General features: G+C 40.4%; 1 protein-coding gene across 2 annotated transcripts in view; it reads right to left on the reverse strand.

Moving 5' to 3' along the window:
* Positions 1-23516, reverse strand: part of RELN (reelin) — a 535402-nt gene that overhangs the window by 83874 nt on the left and 428012 nt on the right. For both annotated transcript variants that reach the window (XM_025929644.2, XM_086696880.1), the window contains exons 29-37: positions 18518-18675; positions 17058-17265; positions 15401-15477; positions 8832-8990; positions 8457-8645; positions 7674-7947; positions 4568-4708; positions 4285-4462; positions 588-672 (exon numbers count right to left, since the gene is read on the reverse strand). In XM_025929644.2, the coding sequence (XP_025785429.1) occupies positions 588-672; positions 4285-4462; positions 4568-4708; positions 7674-7947; positions 8457-8645; positions 8832-8990; positions 15401-15477; positions 17058-17265; positions 18518-18675 (1469 nt within the window). The remainder of the gene's footprint in view (positions 1-587; positions 673-4284; positions 4463-4567; positions 4709-7673; positions 7948-8456; positions 8646-8831; positions 8991-15400; positions 15478-17057; positions 17266-18517; positions 18676-23516) is intronic.

Here is a 23516-nt window from a genome sequence, read left to right on the forward strand (position 1 = left end):
TTTCTTTCTATATTTCAGTTAGGAAATATTACATCAGAAAATTTTGATTCTACAGGCATCGCAATTTTACAAAAAGGTCAAATGTTTAAATCTTAGGATACAAGCAAAAATCAACTTGAAAGTTTATTATATCCAAATGGCATTATTTGTCGAGAAAATGGTTTAGTTAATATGAAAGGTCATAGTGGCAAAGAGCTGTCTCTTTTGGGTTCACATCTGTCAAAGAAAATCCAAAATTTCCATAAGTTAAAATTTTAAAACATAAAATCCTTACACCTAGGAAGTGGTGGTGGAAAAAAGACTCAGGGACATGATGATAAATTTACCATAGAACTAGCATGATTACTTACTACACCTATATGAAATTATTGCAAAATCAGTAGTTACCTTACCCTTATATTAAGATGAACTTAGATTATAGAAGCGCATTTGTGAATGTTTATTTACTCAAGTTTATGTTAGTTCTTCCATGTAAGAGAATCTATGGGCCTCAAATCCATTTTTTCTTTGTGGGGGAGTAATTGTGCAAGGTAAGAGGGAGTTCTTCTGAAGGGAAATAATGAATTCTACCCATAGAAATAGCTTACCTTTTGCTATAAACCTAAGTGAAAACTGGACATACATAGTATTGGTACAGTCGAGATCTCTTGAAATAAACATCCTCAGTCCTTCCTGAAAACAACAACATATACGTTAAGCAACTTTATTTCATCTGCAAAATTATTTTCCTTTGACTTTTAAACACTTAACTTGTATTAACTAAGTAATAGATACATATAACTAATGATCAAGAAGCAATGTTTGGCCCAGTTCAAAAGGAAAAATTGATGATTTTCCCTTTCTTGAGGCTCTCATGTCCTATGATTGCATAACACAATTTCATTGTCTCAACTCTAAACCACGCTTTGCTGTGACTTTTATGAAAAGCAGTGCAAAAATGATAGCATTACATATCTACAGGCCTTTTTAAAAAAGTTGCCTCCTTTGACCACAGCATGCCATGAGAGGAGTAATGAGGAATCAGACGGAAATTCTCTGCCAAGTGAGCCTGCTGGAAGTTGGGAATTAATAGGTAACTTTTACAGTGTTCCAAGGAGTCTCAGGAACTTACTACTCCTTTGTGCATGCTGACAGCCCTGGGAGGCTCTCATTCAGGCTGACACAACACCCTCCAGTTGGTCAAGTTAAATAAGGCATAACTAAGCAAGTCCCCATGCTTCGGCTGTAACTGTTCATGCAGAGAAGCCAAAGAAGAAAGAAAGCGATCACATTAGCTTTGGTAATTTTTTCTGCTAATTAACTATTTCTGGTTGCCTGGGATTGACAGCTCCGTAGCTTGTTTTCTCCGTGTGTTTAAAGCACTGCAGTGACAGCCAGGAAAATAGAATTTCTCTATGCATATGTCCTAAGGTACAAATAGGCATTACTATTTAGTTTCTTACTTGGCTATGACTTCTGAATGAAGTGACTCTTTGGCGACATAGGGCTATGTGATACTGAATGGACACTGGATTTCTTAATTATCAACTAACAAACACCCAATGTAATTTTAGCTAGAGAAAGTAAACTCTTCCTCTTTTTCTTAATATTTACTAGAAAGCACAATGCTCAACAACTGAAAAATTTTAAATAGAACTAATTTTGTCATGGCAACCATATTACTGAATGTCTATAACATGCTGGGTTCTAAAATAGACACTTCTTTAAAACACATAAACTTGTAAGGGCAAGAAATTATTATCTTTCTGATGCACAGAAGGAAACTGGTACTCAGAGAAAGTAACTTGCTCAAGATTGTACAGTTTAAAAGCAGTAGTGGTAGAATTCAAACCCAGATATGTCAGACTGTGAAACTTATCTTCCACCCTTTATGGGACACTAGTGTTCGGTTTATTAAATCATCTTTGGCTGTGGGGAGAAGAAAGCCAGATAATGCTAAATTTAGAATTTGAGAATGATTTAATACTGTAATGAAAAAGTAACCGCATGCATACGTATCCCCGAACTTTATAACGCATAGATTCAAGCTTCTAGGATTGAAGGTTGCATTTGAAAATCCTTCTATTCCCAATCTTCGTTTTTCTTTTATCCTAATAACTCACTGCCCTGATCAGTCTGTGGCATCTAATCAATGCCTATTCTTCATGTCTCACTGTCTCTCCTCTCTCCCTCATACTCTGATAAGCACAAAGCCTTGAAGGGTCTTACAGCTTGGTGCCATGTAGAGGTGGAGGTTATGAGGAATGGTGACTTCTTCAACTTGCCATGAAAAAGCTCTGCCATGGCTTTGCCATGAAAAAGATCCAGCTAACAAAAATCCCTTACTAACAGTAAGTTAGAAGAATATGATGACTCTGCCCCCTTGATTATGGAATTTAAGGATAAAGTGGTTCCCGTGGGCAAATACAGATTAGCCATAAAACGACCATTTCACGTTGCATCTTGTAGGAAAGACTGTGTAGAAAGTGGGCATGACCTACATGAAAGTATGTTTCACCATTACAGTATTGGCTTATAGTTCGGCCTTTGATATTAATTACATGATGGAACTTGTAGGCCCTGCTCCTGTGTATATTCTAGCTCCCATAGATAGGTTTCTTTTCTCATCCTTTTTCTGGATTCATTAATCCATTTGGGCTAAATGTGGGAGTTCTTTGGTATCCAACAAGCTATTTGAATAGCTGATAGTGCTACTGAATCTATAAACATTAAAGAGGTACTATCATTTCCTTTTTTACGAAAGAATGCCTTTCTAGGTCAAACTGCAAGCTACTGAATGGCACATGCTGAGCCCTCTCTCCATCTTGCAGGGCTGATAGATAATATGTCTAACACGTATAATGCTTGGCTGCTCTTGCGTTTGGATGGCTAAAGGGAAAATAGAAAACATCGTGTGTCTTCCTCCTTTATAGGATCTAGGGACCAGGTTAATTCCATTACTTAAAAATTTATCAGGTAAAGATATTTATTTATTTTTTTTTTAAATTTTTTTTTTTCAACGTTTATTTATTTTTGGGACAGAGAGAGACAGAGCATGAACGGGGGAGGAGCAGAGAGAGAGGGAGACACAGAATCGGAAACAGGCTCCAGGCTCTGAGCCATCAGCCCAGAGCCTGATGCGGGGCTCAAACTCACGGACCACGAGATCGTGACCTGGCTGAAGTCGGACGCTTAACCGACTGTGCCACCCAGGCGCCCCACAGGTAAAGATATTTAAATCATGAAAAGTCTCAGGGCTTCCACTTTTTTGGTCTTGTCCCTGTTGCAAACAGATGGGAAGTGAGCCAGTGGTCATGAGAGCTAATGCCTCAGACAAGACTGAAAACACACAAACATGCACGCACGCACGCACACACACACACACACACAGAAAAACCAGTAGTTTCCATCCTGAAGGGTCCCACCTCCATTTCTTTGGCCTCTCATAGCTCTTAGGGACTTATAAATCTCTCAAACCCCTAAGGGTTTTTTCTCTCTCATCCAAGCTTGAAAAGAGTTCAGGATTCAAACAAGGGTGATAAGCAGTATCTATCAGCTATAATTGAAAAAGTTCCAGAGTGTCCAATTTTCTAAGTATTAGGTGTTCATCATTAGGGTTGTACAGAAACCGATGCAGATTATTGTTAAATATTTCATTTGCACATCTAGATCAGCTGATTTCCCCATGCTGGGAGATGCAATAAAGCATATATTCACACAGGAAGATGTGCCAACCGGTACAGTGCTTCACATAATTGCTTAACGTCTCTCTCACCAGACATCTAGGTTGAAATACAAAAACATACTAACAATGTCCGAGAATGCTAGGTCACTTGACTCACAAGTTTGGCTTTCTTGAAGTCATGAAAGGGCTCCATTAACAGGAGGAAAAGGGGGGAAAAAGAAAGGAAATGGCAAAGACCTTTTATAAAATCAGTTCCTACAATTCTGCAAGTTATATATTCAACACCACATAAACCGCTACATTCTAGAAGTCAAGATTCTAGAAACTGCATATGCATAATGTGTGTGTGTGTGTGTGTGTGTGTGTGTGTGTGTGTGTGTGTATAATTCCAGCAGAAAGTAACAGGGGTCTGATTATCAAAGTAGAGGAAAGATTTTATGCCTAATTAATCCTAAAGAATGACTGTGCTGAACAGAGGAGGAAACATGGTCCGGGCTAGCAGACAACAGCTAGGTATAAAATTATGCATCATCTGAGAAGATTCAGGAACGCATTTGTGTGGAGCAGTGTGTGAGGAAGGAATTCTGGTAGCAGTGTAGAGGAGCAGAATCTTATCTAACCCCTTTAAAGATGAGTGATGTTCCAGATTTGATGGTTTCGCCATTCAGATTCCCCCTCTCTGCACCATACACTTCAGGCCAAAGGTCGGGATGTAGGTTTCCGTTGAAATCATCCTTAAGAATCGAGGGCAGGGGGACCATGGGCACACAGTAGGCTCCCCCAAAGCCCCGGTCACACCTAAGAAAAAAAAGGAGTGGTGGAAAGGCATTCTTTGTCATGAGTTCAAAAGCCATTTTTATTTTTGCAGGGTAAAGAAAGAAACTGCCAGTTTTATTGACTTACACACAGCGTCCAGCATCGCAAATCCCTCTTCCTGAGCACATCCAGGGGCACCCTGAAGCCAGCACAACATTGTCAATAGCCCAGGAGTCTGCCCCCATGGTGTAGTTGGACTGAATCCACCTGAACCGGGTCCTGGGAGATCTAACCAAAGAAAACACACTTGGTTCGACAAGCAACCCTGACAGTAGGAGAACATTTATTTTAACTCTCCTTTCACTTTGAAGAGCCCTCCTCCCCATTCCAATTTCCTTTACTTCAAAATACTCCCTTCTCATACCAAGTACTGGGTGCCCTTGCCTGCTGAACCCACCAGCAAGAGAGTAGAAGAAAATGTGTTTTTTAAATATTTCACCCTTTCTTCCATGCAAGTGTCTCTGAATGCACCTGGGACGGGAAAGTTATTTCAAACTATCGATTTATTCTGTGTTCGAACAGCGTGTCCGATTTTGATTTTTGCTTTCAGGCATTTACTGTCGTTCAGGATGGGAAAAGAGATGAAAGATGATACACATGAGAAAAGTTGGAATCTCATAAAGTTCTTGCCTTGAGGTCCCTGTTCTACTGTCCCTAAACGGTTTCTGAGACACTAAAATGGAAGCCCCGTGGATATTTTGCCTCCATTTTGGTGCCTGGGGTTCTAGCTCCCTAAAGTTGAGGGTGAGAATGATGTGAGGCGTTCCCGTATTTTCTCTTATATTTGCAATATGCAACTTGGAATAGACTGTCAGAAGATCACCTTATCTAGAAAGATATGCAGCTTTAACAAACAGCAGTCACAGACCCTCATTTAGGAACAGTTAGCACAGAATTTTGTTAGTTATTTGGAATGTGGAACACAGTCTACTTGAAGAACAATTTCAATAGTAACATTTTAAGGGCTATTGTTTCCCCTACACAAGTACTCCCTCAATGCAACATGGCTGCCAGCATGGTGGCTTGAACAATGTTAAGGCCAACTGGCTTAGGCCCATATACGTGTCCCCTTCATCATCTGACCTCTTCTCTTGTCTTATCTTTCCCCGTTTCTTGCCTCATAATTATACTCCAGCAATACCAAATCCTTGAATTTCCCCATCAGCTCAAGCTTTTTCTGGTCTTTGGGATTTTGTTTTGGCTTACAAAGCATAAATGCCTTTCCATGAACCCTTTTCAACTGGACAAGCTCTACTCGCTTATTCAGTTCACACACTGGCTCCTCCAGGAATCTCTCTCAACTCCCCCAAAACTCACTTAGGTAGTACCCCACTGTGTTTCAATAAAATCCCTATTATCATGGTCACCATTTTATATCATAAACAACTGCTTAGATGTATGTTATCCTAAATAATATATTTGGATCCTGGCGTAGACTTATTCATTCTGTATCAGTGTTCTAAAACATAACAGATATTCAATAAATGTTCGTGGAATAAAAATAAAGTGAATAAATGAGTTACAGATAAGCACTTGTTAAAGCTCTGAGGGTCCAGAGGAAACCATTTTAGGTTAAACAATGAAATGCTTTGGTTTCCTGCATTTTTTTCCTGCCACTTAGTTGTGCATCTCTGAATCAAAATTGAATCAGCTAAATGGGAACCACTATAAGTATTTGATATAGAGAGAATTTAACACAGGGAACTGGAGGCATAGTTAGTGCCAGAGCTGAGAAGCCAACAGGGGTGGGTGAGGAAATCAGAGTTGAGCAAAGTCAGGAGGCCACTACCAGTCCCAGCTGGAGGGGCAGAGGGAGCAGACATGGTTGCTGGTGCCCAGAGGCCAGGGTTACATGGAGGGCTATCTCCAGGGAGCTGGAGCCACTGAAGTTGGCCAAGATGCACTTGACACAGAATGGGAAGGGGGAGGAATGTCCTGGTTTATCTCTCTTTCTGCTCTGATTATCCTGCCAGTGTCTGCCATTACATCTATCAGGAAGCCAGCCGATGCAGGAAGCTGGCAAATGCAGCCTGCAGAGGCCAACTTGCCTGTCATTCAGAATGTAGTAGTGGCGGGGAGAGGCAGGAATCCAAGGGAAGCAGTCTCAGGATGGCACAATCTCTAACCAGCCACCACAGTGCACATTGGTTCCTAGAAAGATCCCCAAATCACCCAAATGCCTAAACCCCCAAAGTGGAAGCCTGCTGTAAGCCCTCATACAACTCCTGACAGTGATCTGAAACATGCCAGGGAGGGGAAGAAAGATAAAAAACATAAGAGTGTTCCAAAGGAACCAATTTTTTATTCCTACTGTGGTATTGAGAATGAAAAGAAAGAAACTAAGGGTACTCTTCCATATGTATGTGACTTTATTTATTTATTTATTTTTTTAATTTTTTTTTTTTTTTCAACGTTTATTTATTTTTGGGACAGAGAGAGACAGAGCATGAACGGGGGAAGGGCAGAGAGAGAGGGAGACACAGAATCGGAAACAGGCTCCAGGCTCCGAGCCATCAGCCCAGAGCCTGACGCGGGGCTCGAACTCACGGACCGCGAGATCGTGACCTGGCTGAAGTCGGACGCTTAACCGACTGCGCCACCCAGGCGCCCCTGTATGTGACTTTACATGCTGCTTGACGTGAACAAGTATCACTCTGGGGCTATTGGGTAGATACTTATTTTTACAGCAGCACAGAACCCATTTTTACAAGTCAATCTGGTAGGCAGGCTTCATGTTCCCAAGGAAAAGTTGAGACCTGTAAAACTTTTGGAACTCATTCACTACATTCAAAAAAAAAAAAAAATCTCAACCCATAGCACCTTGTGCCTTTACTTGTTTTTCCTCCCCTGGCATACCCCACGCATAATTATCATGAGAGAGTAATAGAATTGCCAAGTAGAATTGCAATTATTTTCAAATTAGGTGACAGGAATCTAAAGTTCTGACACGGGAAGGAAAAAAAAAAAAAGAGGTTAGAGTGGGAGAGAGCCAAAGCATAAGAGACTCTGAAAAACTGAGAACAAACTGAGGGTTGATGGGGGTGGGAGGGAGGAGAGGGTGGGTGATGGGTATTGAGGAGGGCACCTTTTGGGATGAGCACTGGGTGTTGTATGGAAACCAATTTGACAATAAATTTCATATATAAAAAAAAAAAAATAAAGTTCTGACATGAAGCCAAACAACAATTCTCACATGGTGGCGAGGGGAAGGTAGACAGTGATTCGCTTCCAGTTCTGGAATCTTTCTGAGGTGTAAACGGAACTTTCTGTGTAGTGCAGACAGCCAATGGTTGGAGGAACACACTCTTCAGTGACGAGATGCCAGTCCCTGCCATTGTTTAGAGAATACTGGAGCTGCACACTGTGGGCGTCGCTGAAGGGCTTGCTACACCCCATGCTCATTTCAAACTGCAAGAAGGTCGATGCTGACACGTGGAAGTCCCAGGTCTCAGCATAACGAGGTTTTCCTACAAAAAAGGAAGAGTTTAATGGTAGCACATAATTGTTCTCTCTTTGCTTATTTGGCATCTGTGCTTGTAATGAACACTTTCAATAGCAAATGAAAACCATGTCTTATCTGAAGTGACTTTTTATCTCCCAATTAACTGTTGTTATTTGGGTTAGCCTAGACTTGGACATATGGCAGGCTGCTAATTTGAAAAGCGTTACCACCTTGAAGAGTCTTACATCTGCAATTCTGCGAATTATGAAACATGGGAATGTCTTCAGATAGAGATGTTTTGCTCTGCTTTCAAGAAACCTTAGATCACACATGAAGGACAGTTCTAACGCAGGCTGCCATTGAATGCACTGAGTTGTCGTAGAGGTCAATCCAACTCCTTTTGTCCCCAAGGGTCTCCCCCAGCACAGGCAGTTATGTACAAAGTTTTGCATTAGACAGGCTCCTCTTGGGTTTTAGTTCATTTAGTCCTCTAGTTAATTAAATATTCTCCCCTTATCTGGTGAAAATATATACCTATGTTTTCAGTGAATATCAGAGCAGTATCCATAGAGAGACAGTCAATGCCGACTTGACCTCCTTGTATTCGGTACCAGCTGGCTTGCAAATCTATGGAGCCATCAAATTTGTCCTGAAACCCAGTTTGAGAGCTGTCATTCATTCCTATAAGGACATCATCCAAGGCCCACTGGGCTGAATGCTTGCCTGCAATCAGATGAATAAAGGCAGTTAGAGAAGGTTTATTACAGAGCAATATGAATACCTTTATGATTGTGATTTTAAATCATATTGTCTAGAAACTGAAAGCAAATTAAGAAGCATATAGCACAATGCAGCTTTAACTGTGTGCTCTCAATGCTACCAGGAAGGGTGGGGTGAGTAGTAACTTGCCGTGTTGGGGTTGCCACCATCGAAAAGCTGTAGCGGAGGTCTTCGCCTCCCGTGGCAGGTCAATGGAAATGATCTGTGGTTCCAGAAATGACATGAAGTCCAACTCTCGAAGCAAATGCCAGAGTATGCCGTTGTCATTTGAATACTGAACAACAAGCCCTGAGTTAAAAGACATAAATCCAGTTACTTGGACAGCTTTCCCAGAGGCAAAAAAGGCAAGGAACAGTATTTTTTAAATGGCAAGACTGCAGCAGAAACTTCAAATTGCATCTCATAGAATGAGCGCACATTCATCTAACTTCCAAGGAATGAATTAGTAGACCTGAAGGCTCATCAATTCCTTGACAGTTTCTAATGCACCAACTCCCAGGAAATAGAGAGAAAAAAACCCAAAAAACAGAACCATAAGCTTTTTAAAAGACTACTCAGCTCTGTATGAGTGATGAGTAGGTTGGTAAGGGGGTTGTAAAAATCCACTCCAGATCATGCATTTGAATTTTAGATTCTGTCCTGAACATTACCAAGTCTCATATCATTATTATACACTCAGAAGAAATATCTCAATCTCCTCGGCACAAAATCAAGTAGTGTTTTTTTCTGCCGAAGCACAGACAGTAAGTAAGCATGGCCCAATCTGAAATTCTATTCAACAGAAAGATCCTTTTACTGGCACTTCATACTTTGTCAGACTTTAGTTACTGAAGCTGAAATGAAGTCATTTACTAAATAGCAAAGCAGAAAATTCACTCCCCTCCAATGTTAGTTCTGTCTTCCTTTCTGGGTCACCCTTCCCCTGTTCACCCACTCCATCTACCCAACACCCCTTCACCTGTTGCCAAAGTGACATGATTTATGGACCTGCTCATTAAAGTTACGGACAACATGTGCTGCCCCTGTTACCTCTTCTGGAAACTTTTCTATTTTAAAAGAGGACATGGGGAAAGGGTAAGGTTGGATGCAAAAAAAAAAATTGCTAATGATGAAATGGCAGGAATCAACAGGGTATCTATCTATCTATCTATCTATCTATCTATCTATCTATCTATCCATCTGTCTATCCATCCATCCATCTATCCATCTATTGTTATTGATGGAAAGGGCAGATGGCTTTCCTGCATCTATCTAATTGTCTATCCCATAACTGTTCCTAAGACTGCATATTTATAATTATGATGGGGGATACCAAAATACTTTCTGGGTATTCATAGAAATTATGTTTGGTAAAGTTGTATTTGTTATACTAATTTTGTAATACCTTAACCTTTTTGGAAAGCTTTAAAGTTTACTTATTTTGAGAGAGAATGCACACACACATGTGCATGAGTGGGGGAGGGGCAGAGAGAGAGAGAGGGAGAGAGAGAATCCGAGTAGGCTCTGCATCATCAATGCAGAGCCCGATGTGGGGATTGAACCCACGAATTGTGTGAACTGAGACAAAACCAAGAGTCAGACACTTAACGGACTGAGCCACCCAGGAGCCCTAGAAGATTTTAAATCATTAATGGTACATACAATAACTTTTTAATTTCTACATTATTGACTGATAGGAATTTCTTAATCCTTTTATCATGCTGAACAACTAAGAGTTTACTAAAACTAAGTTTCAGGAACTATTAGGATAAAATATAGAACCAGAAGAAAGCCTTTTAAGGCTAATTGATTGCACATGGATTTATTGTCACCACATCTGACAAGGAATGATGCCAGGAACAACAATGACTAATATGCAAAAAATGAGAAATCTCGGGAAAATTAATCTTACCATATTTAAAATAGATATCATCATTTTTAACGAGAGCATAAAAATAGCACAAAGAAGAGGAAATCTTTGGGGAGAGAGCGTGATGTATACAGGTGTAGTTAGATTGGCAGTTAGAGCTTCAGTGGGTGGCTGTAGATGCATGTATTGGAGGAAGAGAGTCAACTAAAGTTCATGAAGAAAATGGCAGGTAGTCTGTTTCTGGTCTTTATTCTAGTTAAGTTGAGGAATGGCTGACAAAACTCTCACCCCTAACCCTGATGTTTGCTCAAAATATGTCCTATTGGCTTTTAATGTGATTTTGGGTGAAAGAGCGGACACTTCAAAATTTAGTTTTTCTTGTGGTTATTAATTTGTGTTGACAGGGTTTACATTTAATTAGATGAGAGAGAGAGGGAGAGAGAGAATAATTTAGACAGTCATCTGTCTGAGGGGTGACCTATTCAGAAGGTAGATTACAGTACCAGAAAGGAAGCATCATGAGAATAAAATCTCACTGGCTGGTCCTTTCTAATACCCTCTACTCAACGTATGGTCTCAGGACCAGCACCTGTATCAGCTGGGAACAGGCTTTACCTGTGGTGGTTAAAACATGTCCACAAATTCTTTGACACTCTTCCCTTCAAAGAGTGGAGCTTAATTCTCCTTTTCTGTGTGTGTGTGCCATTGGACTTAGTAACTTACATGTAATAAGCAGAATATGGTAGGAATGACAGTGTCTGACTTTTGACACTAGGCCATAAAAAGCATTGTGCTTTCTTCCTTGATCTCTCTCATGGATCTCTTGCTCTGAGGAAAGCTAGCTGACGGGTAATAGGGGACACTCAAACAGCCAAGGGACAGGTTCACACAGTGAGAAACTGAGGCCACTTGCCAAACAGCCATGTAAATGAGCATCTTGGAAATAGATCCTCCAACCCTGGTTGGGTCTTTAGATGACTGCCCCCCTCCTGGCTTTTATCTTGTATGCAACTTTATGGAAGATCCTGAGTCAGAGCCACACAGCTAAGCTGTTCCTGAATTCCCAACTCACAGAAATGAGAAGATAACTAATGTTTGTTGCTCTAAGCCACTCAGTCTTGGAGAAATTTATACCAACCCAGTTCTGCTGAATCAGAACCTACATTTTGAAGCTTCCTAGAGGATTCAGGTATCAATGAGAAGCATGACTCAAGGGGTCCATATTCCATTTGGTTTCTGCTTACAATCCTTCTCCTCATTTGCTTTTTTAGGAGGGTCACAAGAAAGTCTAGGATTAGGGCCCAATCCCAAAGGACAATAAAGGAGTGCCTTCCAGAGAAGTATGAAAGAATGAAGGAATGCAAGAAAGGGAAACAGCAGTATCTATACTTTATGTAAATTGTTGAGCCCCATTAGCTGTGTCATCTGACACATGGCACATCTGAAAAAAAAAACCAAGCCATTTTAGCTCATCTACTGAGTGTTTTCGGCATGTACAACATTTCTCTTTTTAAATTACAACTCCATCTGCGTTCTGCCCAGTCTTATTGAAAATAGCCTAATTTTGATTTTAATTCCAAATATGTAAATTAATGCTTCAGCTTGAGTAAGTAAAAAATCTTTACTTTCATCAACTGGAAGAGATTTGTTCAAGGATTTAGGCAGATTTACATTTTAACAACCCGTTTTCCAGACAAGGCCTAGAAACGCCTGTGGGGTGTCAATTACAAGGCTAGCAATGAGTTTAAGAAAATGGCTCAAGAGCAAGTTAAGAAAAGTTGCTTGTTGCTAAAAGGATCTTAAGGGAATCTGCCCTGAGGCAACAGCACTCGTGGTCAGAGGCTAAGTGTAGAGCAGAACTTTCATGTCTATGACAAGCGGATGCTTCCCAGAATACTCTGGTCAGTTCTCCTCTTTAAAGTTCATATACACATAGGGATACGGATGTGTGATTTTCAGAAGAGTCATACACACAATTGCTACACTGTTCCAACCACCAAGTATTTTACAGTAATTTTATTACCAAGATTAAAGAAAATGTTAAAAAGCTCTACCTCTCCAATCAGGAAATAAGGTCTTGAGGACGGGACCCTGTCTTCCTCTGCAGCCCTCAAAGCTCCTGCCTGTGCCCCGGGGACAGAGAACATGTTCCATAAATAGTCACGTGTTTTGAACTACTTGTTATTTCTGTAGGGCGATCTTGTAAAAATTTACATAAGATTATGTCACTGCCTGGGCTAAGAGCCCTCAGCTGGTGTCCAAGATGCATGGATTCAGACCCCATCTCCTTACCATGGCTAGCAAGGCCCTCTGCACAACGGGACTTCTGCCCCTCATCTCCAGGAGTTCCCAGCCACACTAGCCTCCTTCCTTCCTTCCTTCCTTCCTTCCTTCCTTCCTTCCTTCCTTCCTTCTTCTTCTTCTTCTTCTTCTTCTTCTTCTTCTTCTTCTTCCTTCCTTCCTTCCTTCCTTCCTTCCTTCCTTCCTTCCTTCCTTCATCTCTTTCTCCCTCCCTCCCTTTCTTTCTTCCTCTTAAACTATTTTTTTAATGTTTTATTTATTTTTGACAGAGCGTGCACAAGTGGGGGAGGGGGAGAGAGAGGGGGGGACAGAGGATCTGCAGCGAGCTCTGTGCTGACAGCAGGGAGCCCAACGTGGGCTCGAACTCATGAACCATGAGATTATGACCTGAGCCGAAATCGGATGTTCAACTGAGACACCCAGTCACCCCCACACTAGCCTTCTTTCTGTTCTCCAACATAAGAATTCTTTTCTACTGGCCTTTGCTGTTTCTTCTGACTTGGAAAACTTGCCCTGAGCTCATCCTGTGCTGCCTCCTTTTCATCCTTTAGATTTCAGTTTAAATGTCACTTCCTCAGTGAGCCCCCTCCCAGATCACTCTATCTAAATCAAATCTCCCCATCAACAACTGGCCATCTCTTCAGGTGATTTATTTCTGTCCAGCCTGTCAATTTAACATCTTGCTTATTTCTTTTCTTTATTGTCTATTTTCTGATTCTTCTCACTAAAATGGAAGTGTCCCTATGGACGCGGCTTTTGTCTGCTCTGGTCAGGGCTTCTTCCGCTTCTGGCACTTGGTGGTTTGGACTTGGGGTCCCCTTCACCACACTGTCTCTTTCTCTCTGCCACATGGTTGGCAACACCTAGAATCTATCCAGCAGCAGCTTGTCCTGCATGTTGGAATGAGGACCTCAGATGAGCCTCAATGAAAATGTAGCACTAAGGAGAAATCTTACTGTTTTAACCCACTGAGATTTAAAGGGTTGTTCCTTATTGCACCATAACCTAGCACATCTTGAATAACGTGTCACATGATTGGAGACACTGTATCCACAGCCTAGAATGGACGTGGCTTAGAGCAGATTCTTGAATAAATCTTTGTTGAAGAGATTAGGGAATGCAAAATGGTCTGTAAAACGTTCTAAACTTTTAAAGAAACTTTTACCTCTACAGAAACTTTTACAGAAACATCTACAGATGTTTCAGTAAATATACAATCTGGATAATTACTAGACTAAAAGTACTGAGATACTCAGAAAACGTCATGAAACATCTCAGTTAGTGGTGACATGGCCAAGGACATTTAGGATTGACCATTAGAGCTATCACTAGCTCCATGGACTCACAGGTACAGTTTAAGCCAATATGTTTTTTATTTTACGTTTTTTTTTTTTTTTTTAACATTTATTCATTTTTGAGAGACAGAGAGAGACAGAGCATGAGTGGGAAAGGGGCAGAGAGAGAAGGAGACACAGAATCCGAAGCAGGCTCCAGGCTCCAAGCTGTCAGCACAGAGCCCAATGCAGGGCTCGAACTCACAAACCATGAGATCATGACCTGAGCCGATGTCAGATGCTCAACCGACTGAGCCACCCAGGTGCCCCTAAGCCAATATGTTTTATACAGTCATGCCTGAGATAATAAACTTTCATACTACAAAACTCTTTATGTGCCTTTCATGAGATCAAGGTTTGTAGGAGGACCCTTCTGAGAAGCCCACAGATTTTGTATTAGGGAAACTCATATTTGGGTTCCTTAAGGATCCCATCCTACTCGCAGAGCTCCTGGAGGCCACTTATATATGTTACAGGCCTTTTGCATTTTTTTCAGAACTGAACCACTGAGGCAGGAGATGGTACGGATGCCTAGAGAAGTGGAGTTCTGGGCAAGGAGAGAAGCAGTGTGCAGGAGGTTAAGACATCCATTCTGGAATGTGCATCAGTGGTTTGAATCCCTGCTCATTCACTTACTGACTGCATGATTTTGGGTAAGTTGCTTGACCTGCTTGTGTCTCAGTTTCTCTATCTGTAAAACTGGACTAACAGTACCTATGGCAAAGAGGTATGATGGAGATTAAATGAATTAACAGATAAAACACTTGGAATAGTGCCTTGCATATATCAGGTGCTCAGGAAAAGTTAATGTTTATCCTTACCAAGAACTGCTCCTTCTACCAAAGGATGCTAGTACCCCCAGAATGTTTATGGCCATGGCCAGGGTCTGATCTGCATTCAGTAAATAACACCCTATGCAAAAACTTCTAGCCCCGCACTAAATGTAAAAGTCTCTTTTTCTTCCTATTGAAAGTTATAAAGGAATTGCATTCCTTAAAACAAATAGACTCTGATAGGATCCATGAGCTTTTCAGGCTTAAGGATCTAGATGAGGAACCTAAGACATCATGGCTCCATGCAGCTACTCATTTAATGATGGAAAAGAGAAGAGAAAGAAAGTGTCTCAGTTTGCAAAATCCTGGCCAAACTTTGGGAAGAAAAAACACTAATGTGCCAATAGTAACTATAATTTCTATAGAAATATAGCAACTTACCTTCATTTCTAGCTCTTGGTTTGATGCAGGTAATCCCTGAAGTTTTGCTTCCAATTTGTATATAAAACTGAACGAGTCTGGTGAAAAAAACCCCAAAAACCCAAACTTCAGTTTATTCATAAATACGTAAGTTCAGAAGAGATTTAACCTTCTGTGTTTTGACATAGAAAATTTAAAAAAAAATTCTGTAATTCTGAAATGTTACTTTTAAACACAAAGGGCATATGAAAATCAGAAGCTGCATAGATTATGTAGCAAGTTAATTCTATAAGCATTTTAAAAAGTTTCCTAACAACCATTAATTTTATTCTGCAACAATGATTTAAACAAAAGGAAACAGTTGAACTTTACTTCATTGTGACAGTCTGGCATAATTTAGTGAAATCACTGAAATGGTCATTCCTTAGATTGAGATCATACTATTCTTGGAAATTCAGGATGAAGAAAAAACTAACATTAAGAAGCCAAATGCTGCATTAGTTTAGGGCCACATAATTACTTATACTGCTGACTTAGACTTGGATGGTTTAATTTTTCACAGCTGACACTCACTCAGTGTGATGTAAATTAGCCCTCCATCCATAGTAAACCAACAGAGAGGGCCTACCTGACAGGAGCCCACTGTGACAGGAAAGGGAATGAGACTGAAGGCAGAAAAAACGTGACACAGAACCCCAGATTTTAGTGAGGACAAGGCCTATAAGCTTAAAATATTTCTTCTGCTTCCCTTCTTCTGATTCTCAAATAATTTAATTTATAGTAATACAAAAAGCACAGTTTTATTTTAGGTGTGCTACTATTTCATTTGACCTTAAAACTAAGCAGTTCTTTATTTTACCAGTAGGTGTCAGTATAGGTATTTTAAATTTCAGGAGCAGTTTTTATTTTTATTTTATTATTATTATTATTATTATTTTTAGAGGGTTCCACACCCAATATGGGTTTTGACCTCACAACCTGAGATCAAGAGTCGGATGCTCTACCAACTGAGCCGGTCAGGTGCCCCTGGGACAGTTTTTAATAAGTGAATACAAATACACTTCGATAAACGGAATGTATCATTTTCAGACACAAAATTTAAAGTTGAAAAAAAATCCTTGTTTCACCTGGCATATATGAAAATAATATCAAATAGTCTTCATAGTAACAATGAACTTTAGACAACCAAGCTGACATACATTAGACACACAGACTTTGGTGATGTCTGTAGGCTGGTTAATGAATTGTGGTATACATTTTGCAGAAACTATTTTATTATGGAGTTGAAGTTATACTTCATTTTTATTTTTATTTTTATTTTTTTTAATTTTTTTTTCCAACGTTTATTTATTTTTGGGACAGAGAGAGACAGAGCATGAACGGGGGAGGGGCAGAGAGAGAGGGAGACACAGAATCGGAAACAGGCTCCAGGCTCCGAGCCATCAGCCCAGAGCCTGACGCGGGGCTCGAACTCACGGACTGCAAGATCGTGACCTGGCTGAAGTCGGACGCTCAACCGACTGCGCCACCCAGGCACCCCTATACTTCATTTTTAAATATCAAAATATATAAAGAGAAACCTTATTATGTAAGTCCTCAATAGGATAACAGAGTGTTTTAGGTTTGACCACAAGGCATGGTGAATCTTCATGGAGAAGTGTACCAATAAACTATTCACCTGATACTCCTGGTGTCCAGAGGGACAGTCCTTGCTTCCCTTTTCCCGGGGCCATTGAAGTAGAGAGATTTGCCATCATTCAGTGTTCCACAGCCAGTTCCAACCTGGCCTCCAGTTATCTTATACCACAGAGGGCTGAGCTTCCCCTCAAACCTATCGAACATCTCACTGTGATTAGGGACATTAGACACACAGGTTCCTTGTGCAGCTTCCAAGAAAAGAAATACACAGGAGAGAGGCTTTGTTGAAATCATGAAACATTAGAAGGTACATTCAGAGCCCGGGCTAAAGAAGCATTCCCACAGGTGTTAGGGGAAAGAAGCCACATGGAAATCTGTATCTCACAATTGTCTGTCTGAAGTACAGCCATCACTACTATCATTACAAAACACTATTCCACCTCTATCATTTTTTATTCCTTAGTAGAGAGACACTGGGAACCACACATTTCCATGGTTCTTGCTACTCAGAGGATTTGTGCAAACTGACAAATAGATTTTGTCCACAATAAAATGTGTTCCTTTGCTGTCCTTCTATCAGAGGATCAAGAAGGAGAGTTAATCTCAGATTAAAAAAAACACACCCTTGAAACCAGGAGTGGCTGGGCACTCCACAGAAGGCCTGCAACAACATATGTTCATCTTTGGTCATGCGCCAGAAGAAGGGCAGAGCACTGAAAATCTGGGAGGAATCCTTTTGAAGTTGCCTCCAGGAAAAACTCTACAAAAAGATTTTTGAAGCTTGTAACATTTTCTCCAATTTTACTCTTTAATCTCAGCTCCCTTTTTATTTTTCCTTGTAGCAACAGCCAACGGTGACCATGGTCAGAAATATTTCTCTTGTAAAGTCCTCTTTTGGCAGCCCTGGATTTATCATTTCTTACACTGATTTTTACTTTGCATGTATAAAATTACATGCCGTATAAAAAGCAATGTAAAGAACACAGAGAGCCCCTTGCAGCCAAGTGGTCAAGGAAGAGCTTAGGTTTGAGTTCTAGAGAATGACTTGCTAGAGTTTGAAGCCTAGCCACAGCAATTCCTAGCTGGGTGACCTCGGGAGAGATACTAAGCCTGTCTTGGTTTCCTCAAATATAAACAAGGACAATAATAGTATGTACAATGGCATAGGGTTTTTGTTAGAATTCAGTGAGATGAAATGAAAAGCACTTACTATAGTGCCTCATAAAGCAGAGCCTAAAGCAATGTTAACTACTATCAGTTTACTAACAAATAAATCTCCTTTAGGGAGTGAAATTGGCATTACCATGGTTTTTTTCCTTAGGCAGCTCAAAACTACAGAATATCTTAGCACTTCAAGGGCCTGGGTGGCAAATTCCTACAATTAGGACTTAAAGAAGAATCATCTCAGAATCTGTTTCCTTGGAAGAAGTAACATGGCATACAGTAACCAGGGATTAATATTTTACAAACAAACCACCAGATGCATGTCTGTGGCCTTACCGGTGTAGCCCAGGTCACAGAAACACACCCCTGAAACACAGTCCCCATGGCCACTGCAGTAGCTGGGACAAGGCTCGGATATGTACACTCCATCCAAACCAAAGGGAGGCACGTTCTTCTGTGAGCTGCTCTCCTGAATCCATCGGAATCTGGTTTTACTGTCAGGAAAAAACAACACATGTGTTTCTTGTACCAACATTGCGTACAAAAGCACTGAAATACAGAGCGGTTCAGAAAAATTAAAAAAAGATTAATGTTTATTTGAAAGTCATGTCTTCTTGATTGGACACTTGACCTTCATAATAAGGTGTCTCTCTCACAGCTTTCTCAGCCTATTTTTCTTCTTCAGCCTGTTTTCTTTCTCAGCCTGTTTATTTCTTCTTCAGCCTAAATGTTTCAATACCAGGAGGATTATCAGGTACAGAAGATTTTTGATGGCCAGAAATGTAATATAGGTTTTTACTTGTATATTTTCCATCTCATACTCTTTTAGTAACAGAAACCAGAAAGGTATTCCTTTCACTTAATTAGTATTTCTCCCTTCCGTTGCACTAATTTTATGGGTATTTTCAGAAGAGGCCATTTAGGAATTTTTGAGACCATCAAATAGAATGCTCTTTGTTAAGACATATAAGGGGGACTCTAGCTATTTGCCACTAATGTGATTCTGACAGGAAAGAGTTAAGTTCATACTAACAATGCTACTCCTACCTGTTGGCTCCCTCTTCATCTCTCAACTTCAAATCTCTATGACACTCATTCTGTGGACTCTTAGCAACCAGCTGGGCTGCCAGTGACCACTGGTTTCTGCCAATGAACAAAAGAGAGACCTGGTTCCAGTGCTTCAAAATCCTGGAACACCAGTGGGCTGGGCTGTTGCCCAGTGCTTCCTCCTCCACAACATTCTGGACACTGCCAAATGAACACTTGTCCCAGTTGCTTCCCAGCCTTTGCAATCCCTTCAGGACATCTCTCTTTTCAAATATATGGAAACCCATCCACATCTATAATATCACACCAGGAAAACACCTCTTCCTTCTCAGTTCTACTGACATCAGAGAAGGAAGATGGATTAGGTTACCCGGAGTCCAATTAATTTTGCTGCCAATATTTATAGACTTGTGAGTGAATCCAGTTTCTTAGTAAATAAGGGTAAAGAATCTTAAAGATTAATGAAGATTGTCAAGGATAACTATAGACAAAGTTGGTTCCTTGTCCTCTCCATTATTGTGGAAATAATACAATAGTGTCAGAATTCATTTCTTTCTAGCTCTTCATAGCTTTGATTATTTGGCAACACAGAACCATCAACCTGGATTTTTTTCTTCATTATTTTAAGTTACCTACTCTTGGCAAATCCGCAGTATGTAACCAAAAATGGAGTTTACTAGGTAAGTGTTCAGAGATTAATCACCTATTACTGCAAGTCTTAGCACACATTCTTCAGTGTGTTAAGAGGTAGGTAAACATCTTTTATTTCCTTTGAAGCTAATTCAAAATATGTTGGTTTTATTTTTTAAGACAAAAGACAAAGCAAAAAAAAAAAAAAAAAAGAAAAAAGAAAGAAGGAGAAAAAAGAAAATACAGTGGTAGTGTCATGGACCTGGGGAAAATTCCTCCGTTTGGGGTTGTAATGTTATTTAGGTTGTGCAGATGTTTTTCCTCTCAAAGGAAGTAAATGGAATTAATGATCAGCAGCTTTTGCCAATTGCTGCCTTTAAGGAAAATGGCAAGGCTCCTGTGCTCCTCTCAAAAGACAGGTGTATCTTTTGATAAAAAGGAAAACATGCCAATTCTCTGATACAAGTCCTCTTTGATTAAAAGTCATTCTTATCTCTTCCTTTTCTGTTTCTATAATAGAGAGAAACAATAGATGCACAACTTCTATCCCATGGAAAGTAAGAAAGAGGTAAGAACAAGTTTCCTCTACTCTAAGTCCTCCTATTTGGGCAAGATCAGGGCATCTCTATTGACTGCCCTACTTCACGGAAGAAGCAGGCTCAGGTTGAGGCCCAGAAGCATTTAGAAGGTTGAAGATTCCCACTGTTGGGTAAATCTAGATGCTTGGGTGATTTGATAATGAATGAAGGGCAAGTGAAACACTTTCACCCATCTGTTTCTTGGGAGTCCCTATTATTTTCATAACAATAAGAGAACGAGGGTCTGGTCTGGCCAGAGAGAGGAGGCACCCCTAGGTCTAAGACTCCTATTGACCCAAGAAGCAGAGTGCACTGTTAGATATTTGAGAAGGTACAAGACCTGAGGAGCTCAGAATTAAGGAATCCATATTTAAATAAAGAAAAAACAAAACAAAACAAAATGATGAATTATTTGGTTAATAGGGTGAGTCCAGGACATGATGAATCATAGCTAAGAGTCCTAGCTGGGAGCCCATATTTCAAAGAAATAGGGCAAGACATTGTACTCTTTTCCTTCTCTTTATCTTTGCTGGATGGCTTTTAGTTGGCAGGTGTAAACCAAAGCAAGAAAGCTTTCACCATTCACGACATCAGCCAAGTTTTGCTTCATTTAAATTTTTCCAAGTTGTGCCTGGTTCCCGATGCCTACTGCTGCTCTGTCCTACTCTCCACTGCACAGTCTTGGAACTGAGCACGAGAAATTAGCAACCTCAGGGTTGCTGGAATAAAAAGAAGGACTACTAAGAAATTAACTAAATAACTGTCGTCATGGGGGTGCCTGGGTGGCTCAGTCAGTTAAGCATCCGACTTTGGCTCGGGCCACAATCTCATGGCTTGTGGGTTCCAGCCCTGCATCAGGCTCTGTGCTGACAGCTCAGAGCCTGAAGCCTCCTTCAGATCCTGTGTCTCCTTCTCTCTCTGCTCTTCCCCTGCTCATTCTCTGTTGCTCTCTGTCTCTCAAACCAGAATAAACGTTTTAAAAACAAAAAAACTGTCGTCATGGAGAGACCATCAGAAGAAGGAAAGAAAGAAATAGGCCAAAGTGAGGTGGCTGTTTCATTTCTTCTCTGAAGAAATAGGTGGTTTCTGACAGTTAAAAGTTATCTTGTCTGTTTCTTGAAATGCCTTCTAATTCTTTGCCTAAGAGCTGTTTTCTTATAATAGGATACTTGTTCATCAAACTGTTTCTGAATCTTTGCTTGAAAACCTCTTTTTATACCAGCAAAAATCTACCATTCCTGGGATCCCACATGCTTCTACCATGTTATAAGAGATTTGGTATGCAGAGAATTTTTTAAGTTAGTTAATTAATTAATTAATTTATTTATTTATTTATTCATTCATTCATTCATTCATTCAGACAGAGCCAGAGAAAGGCAGAGAGAGGGAGAGAGAGAGAATCCCAAGCTGGCTTTGCGCAATCAGCATGGAGGCCAATGTGGAGCTCAAACTCATGAACCATGAGATCATGATATAAGCTGAAATCAAGAGTCAGCTGCTTAACCGACTGACCCACTCAGGTGTCCCAGGAATTTCTTGATGTGGCACCATGAATTCATCCCTCTCTCTACGTTAGGATATTCACTGCTCACTATTGGAATGGCTTTGTCAACTGAAGACTGGATAACTTTCATCCTTGGACTAGTTCTTCTCTGGGTACTGATACTACTCATATGAATATTATGGTGGAACAATGGAGAAGGTTGGTCAAAGTATTATGCTGTCCACCTACAGAATAAATTTCCAATTGAATTTATTGCAGGAACCAGAACGAGACTGTTACCCATTCTTGTATGCAGAACCAGACCACAAGTATCTTACTTTTATTTACTGTTCTTAAATATGAAATAAATTATAGTTTTAAAGCTATAGCTACAACAACAACAACAAAAAGAAGTAGGCCAAAGTTAAGGTAATAAGCATGTCTAGATTCCACATAGTTTATCTTTTTTAAAGTAGTGGAGACATAGTCTTGAAATTATTCATGCTATTAATGTGTGTGTGCACATGTGGGAATGAGCTATCCGTGCCTTTTCAGGGAGACACAGCAGAATGCAGAATAATGATTTTTCTGAACAGCATGGAATTTATTTTGGAAAACATTTTATTTTTTTAAAATTGTTTTTAATGTTTATTTATTTTTGAGAGACAGAGTGAGAGCGGGGGAGAGGTAGAGAGAGAGGGAGACACAGAATCCGAAGCAGCTCCAGGCTCCAAGCTGTCAGCACAGAGCCCGATGCGGGGCTCGAACTCAATGAACCGTGAGATCATGACCTGAGCTGAAGTCAGACGCTTAGCTGAGTGAGCCACCCAGGCACCCCTGGAAAATATATTTTAAAAAGGGAGGCATCTTCATTGTAGCTAATCACCTACTGTTGGTCCTTATTCCTCATTCAATATCCATTCATTCAACCGGCATTTACCAAGTGCCTCCAATATGCCAGACATAGTGCTAGGGTTATGTATACAATGGGAAACAAAAACCCAACAAGGTTCCTGCCATCATGCAGCCCATAGTCAAATGAGGAAATACCTCAATGGAACCCTAAATAAAGTAATGTAAATGTGCAATGCGGATTACTACTACTATTGAGAAGGACATAGAGCTAGAAAAGCACCTTTGATCTGATAGTCAGGAAGGTCTGGGAAGGATTGGAGGACATGATGATTGAGGAAATGACAGAGTTCAGTTTTTTTTTTAATTTTTTTTAACATTTATTTATTTTTGAGAGACAGAGAGAGACAGAGCATGAGTGGTGGAGGGGCAGAGAGAGAGAGAAGGAGACACAGAATCTGAAGCAGGCTGCAGGCTCTCAGCAAGCTGTCAGCACAGAGCCTGATGCGGGGCTTGAACCCACAAACTGTGAGATCATGACCTGAGCCGAAGTCGGATGCTCAACTGACTGAACCACCCAGGCGCCCCTGACACAGTTCAGTTTTTATGTCACTTTACTAGAAATAAACCATAGTGTGGCTTGACCATTCAAATCTTGAACAAAACCTTCCAGAGGTTTTGCTTTCCCAGATAAGGAAACAGTAGAAGACTCTATCTCTGTCTCCTTCCCCAATTACTTTTGTTC

Source organism: Puma concolor, chromosome A2 (assembly GCF_028749965.1).
Source record: "Puma concolor isolate L17-30 chromosome A2, mPumCon1.1.hap2, whole genome shotgun sequence".
NCBI classification, from domain to species: Eukaryota; Metazoa; Chordata; class Mammalia; order Carnivora; family Felidae; genus Puma; species Puma concolor.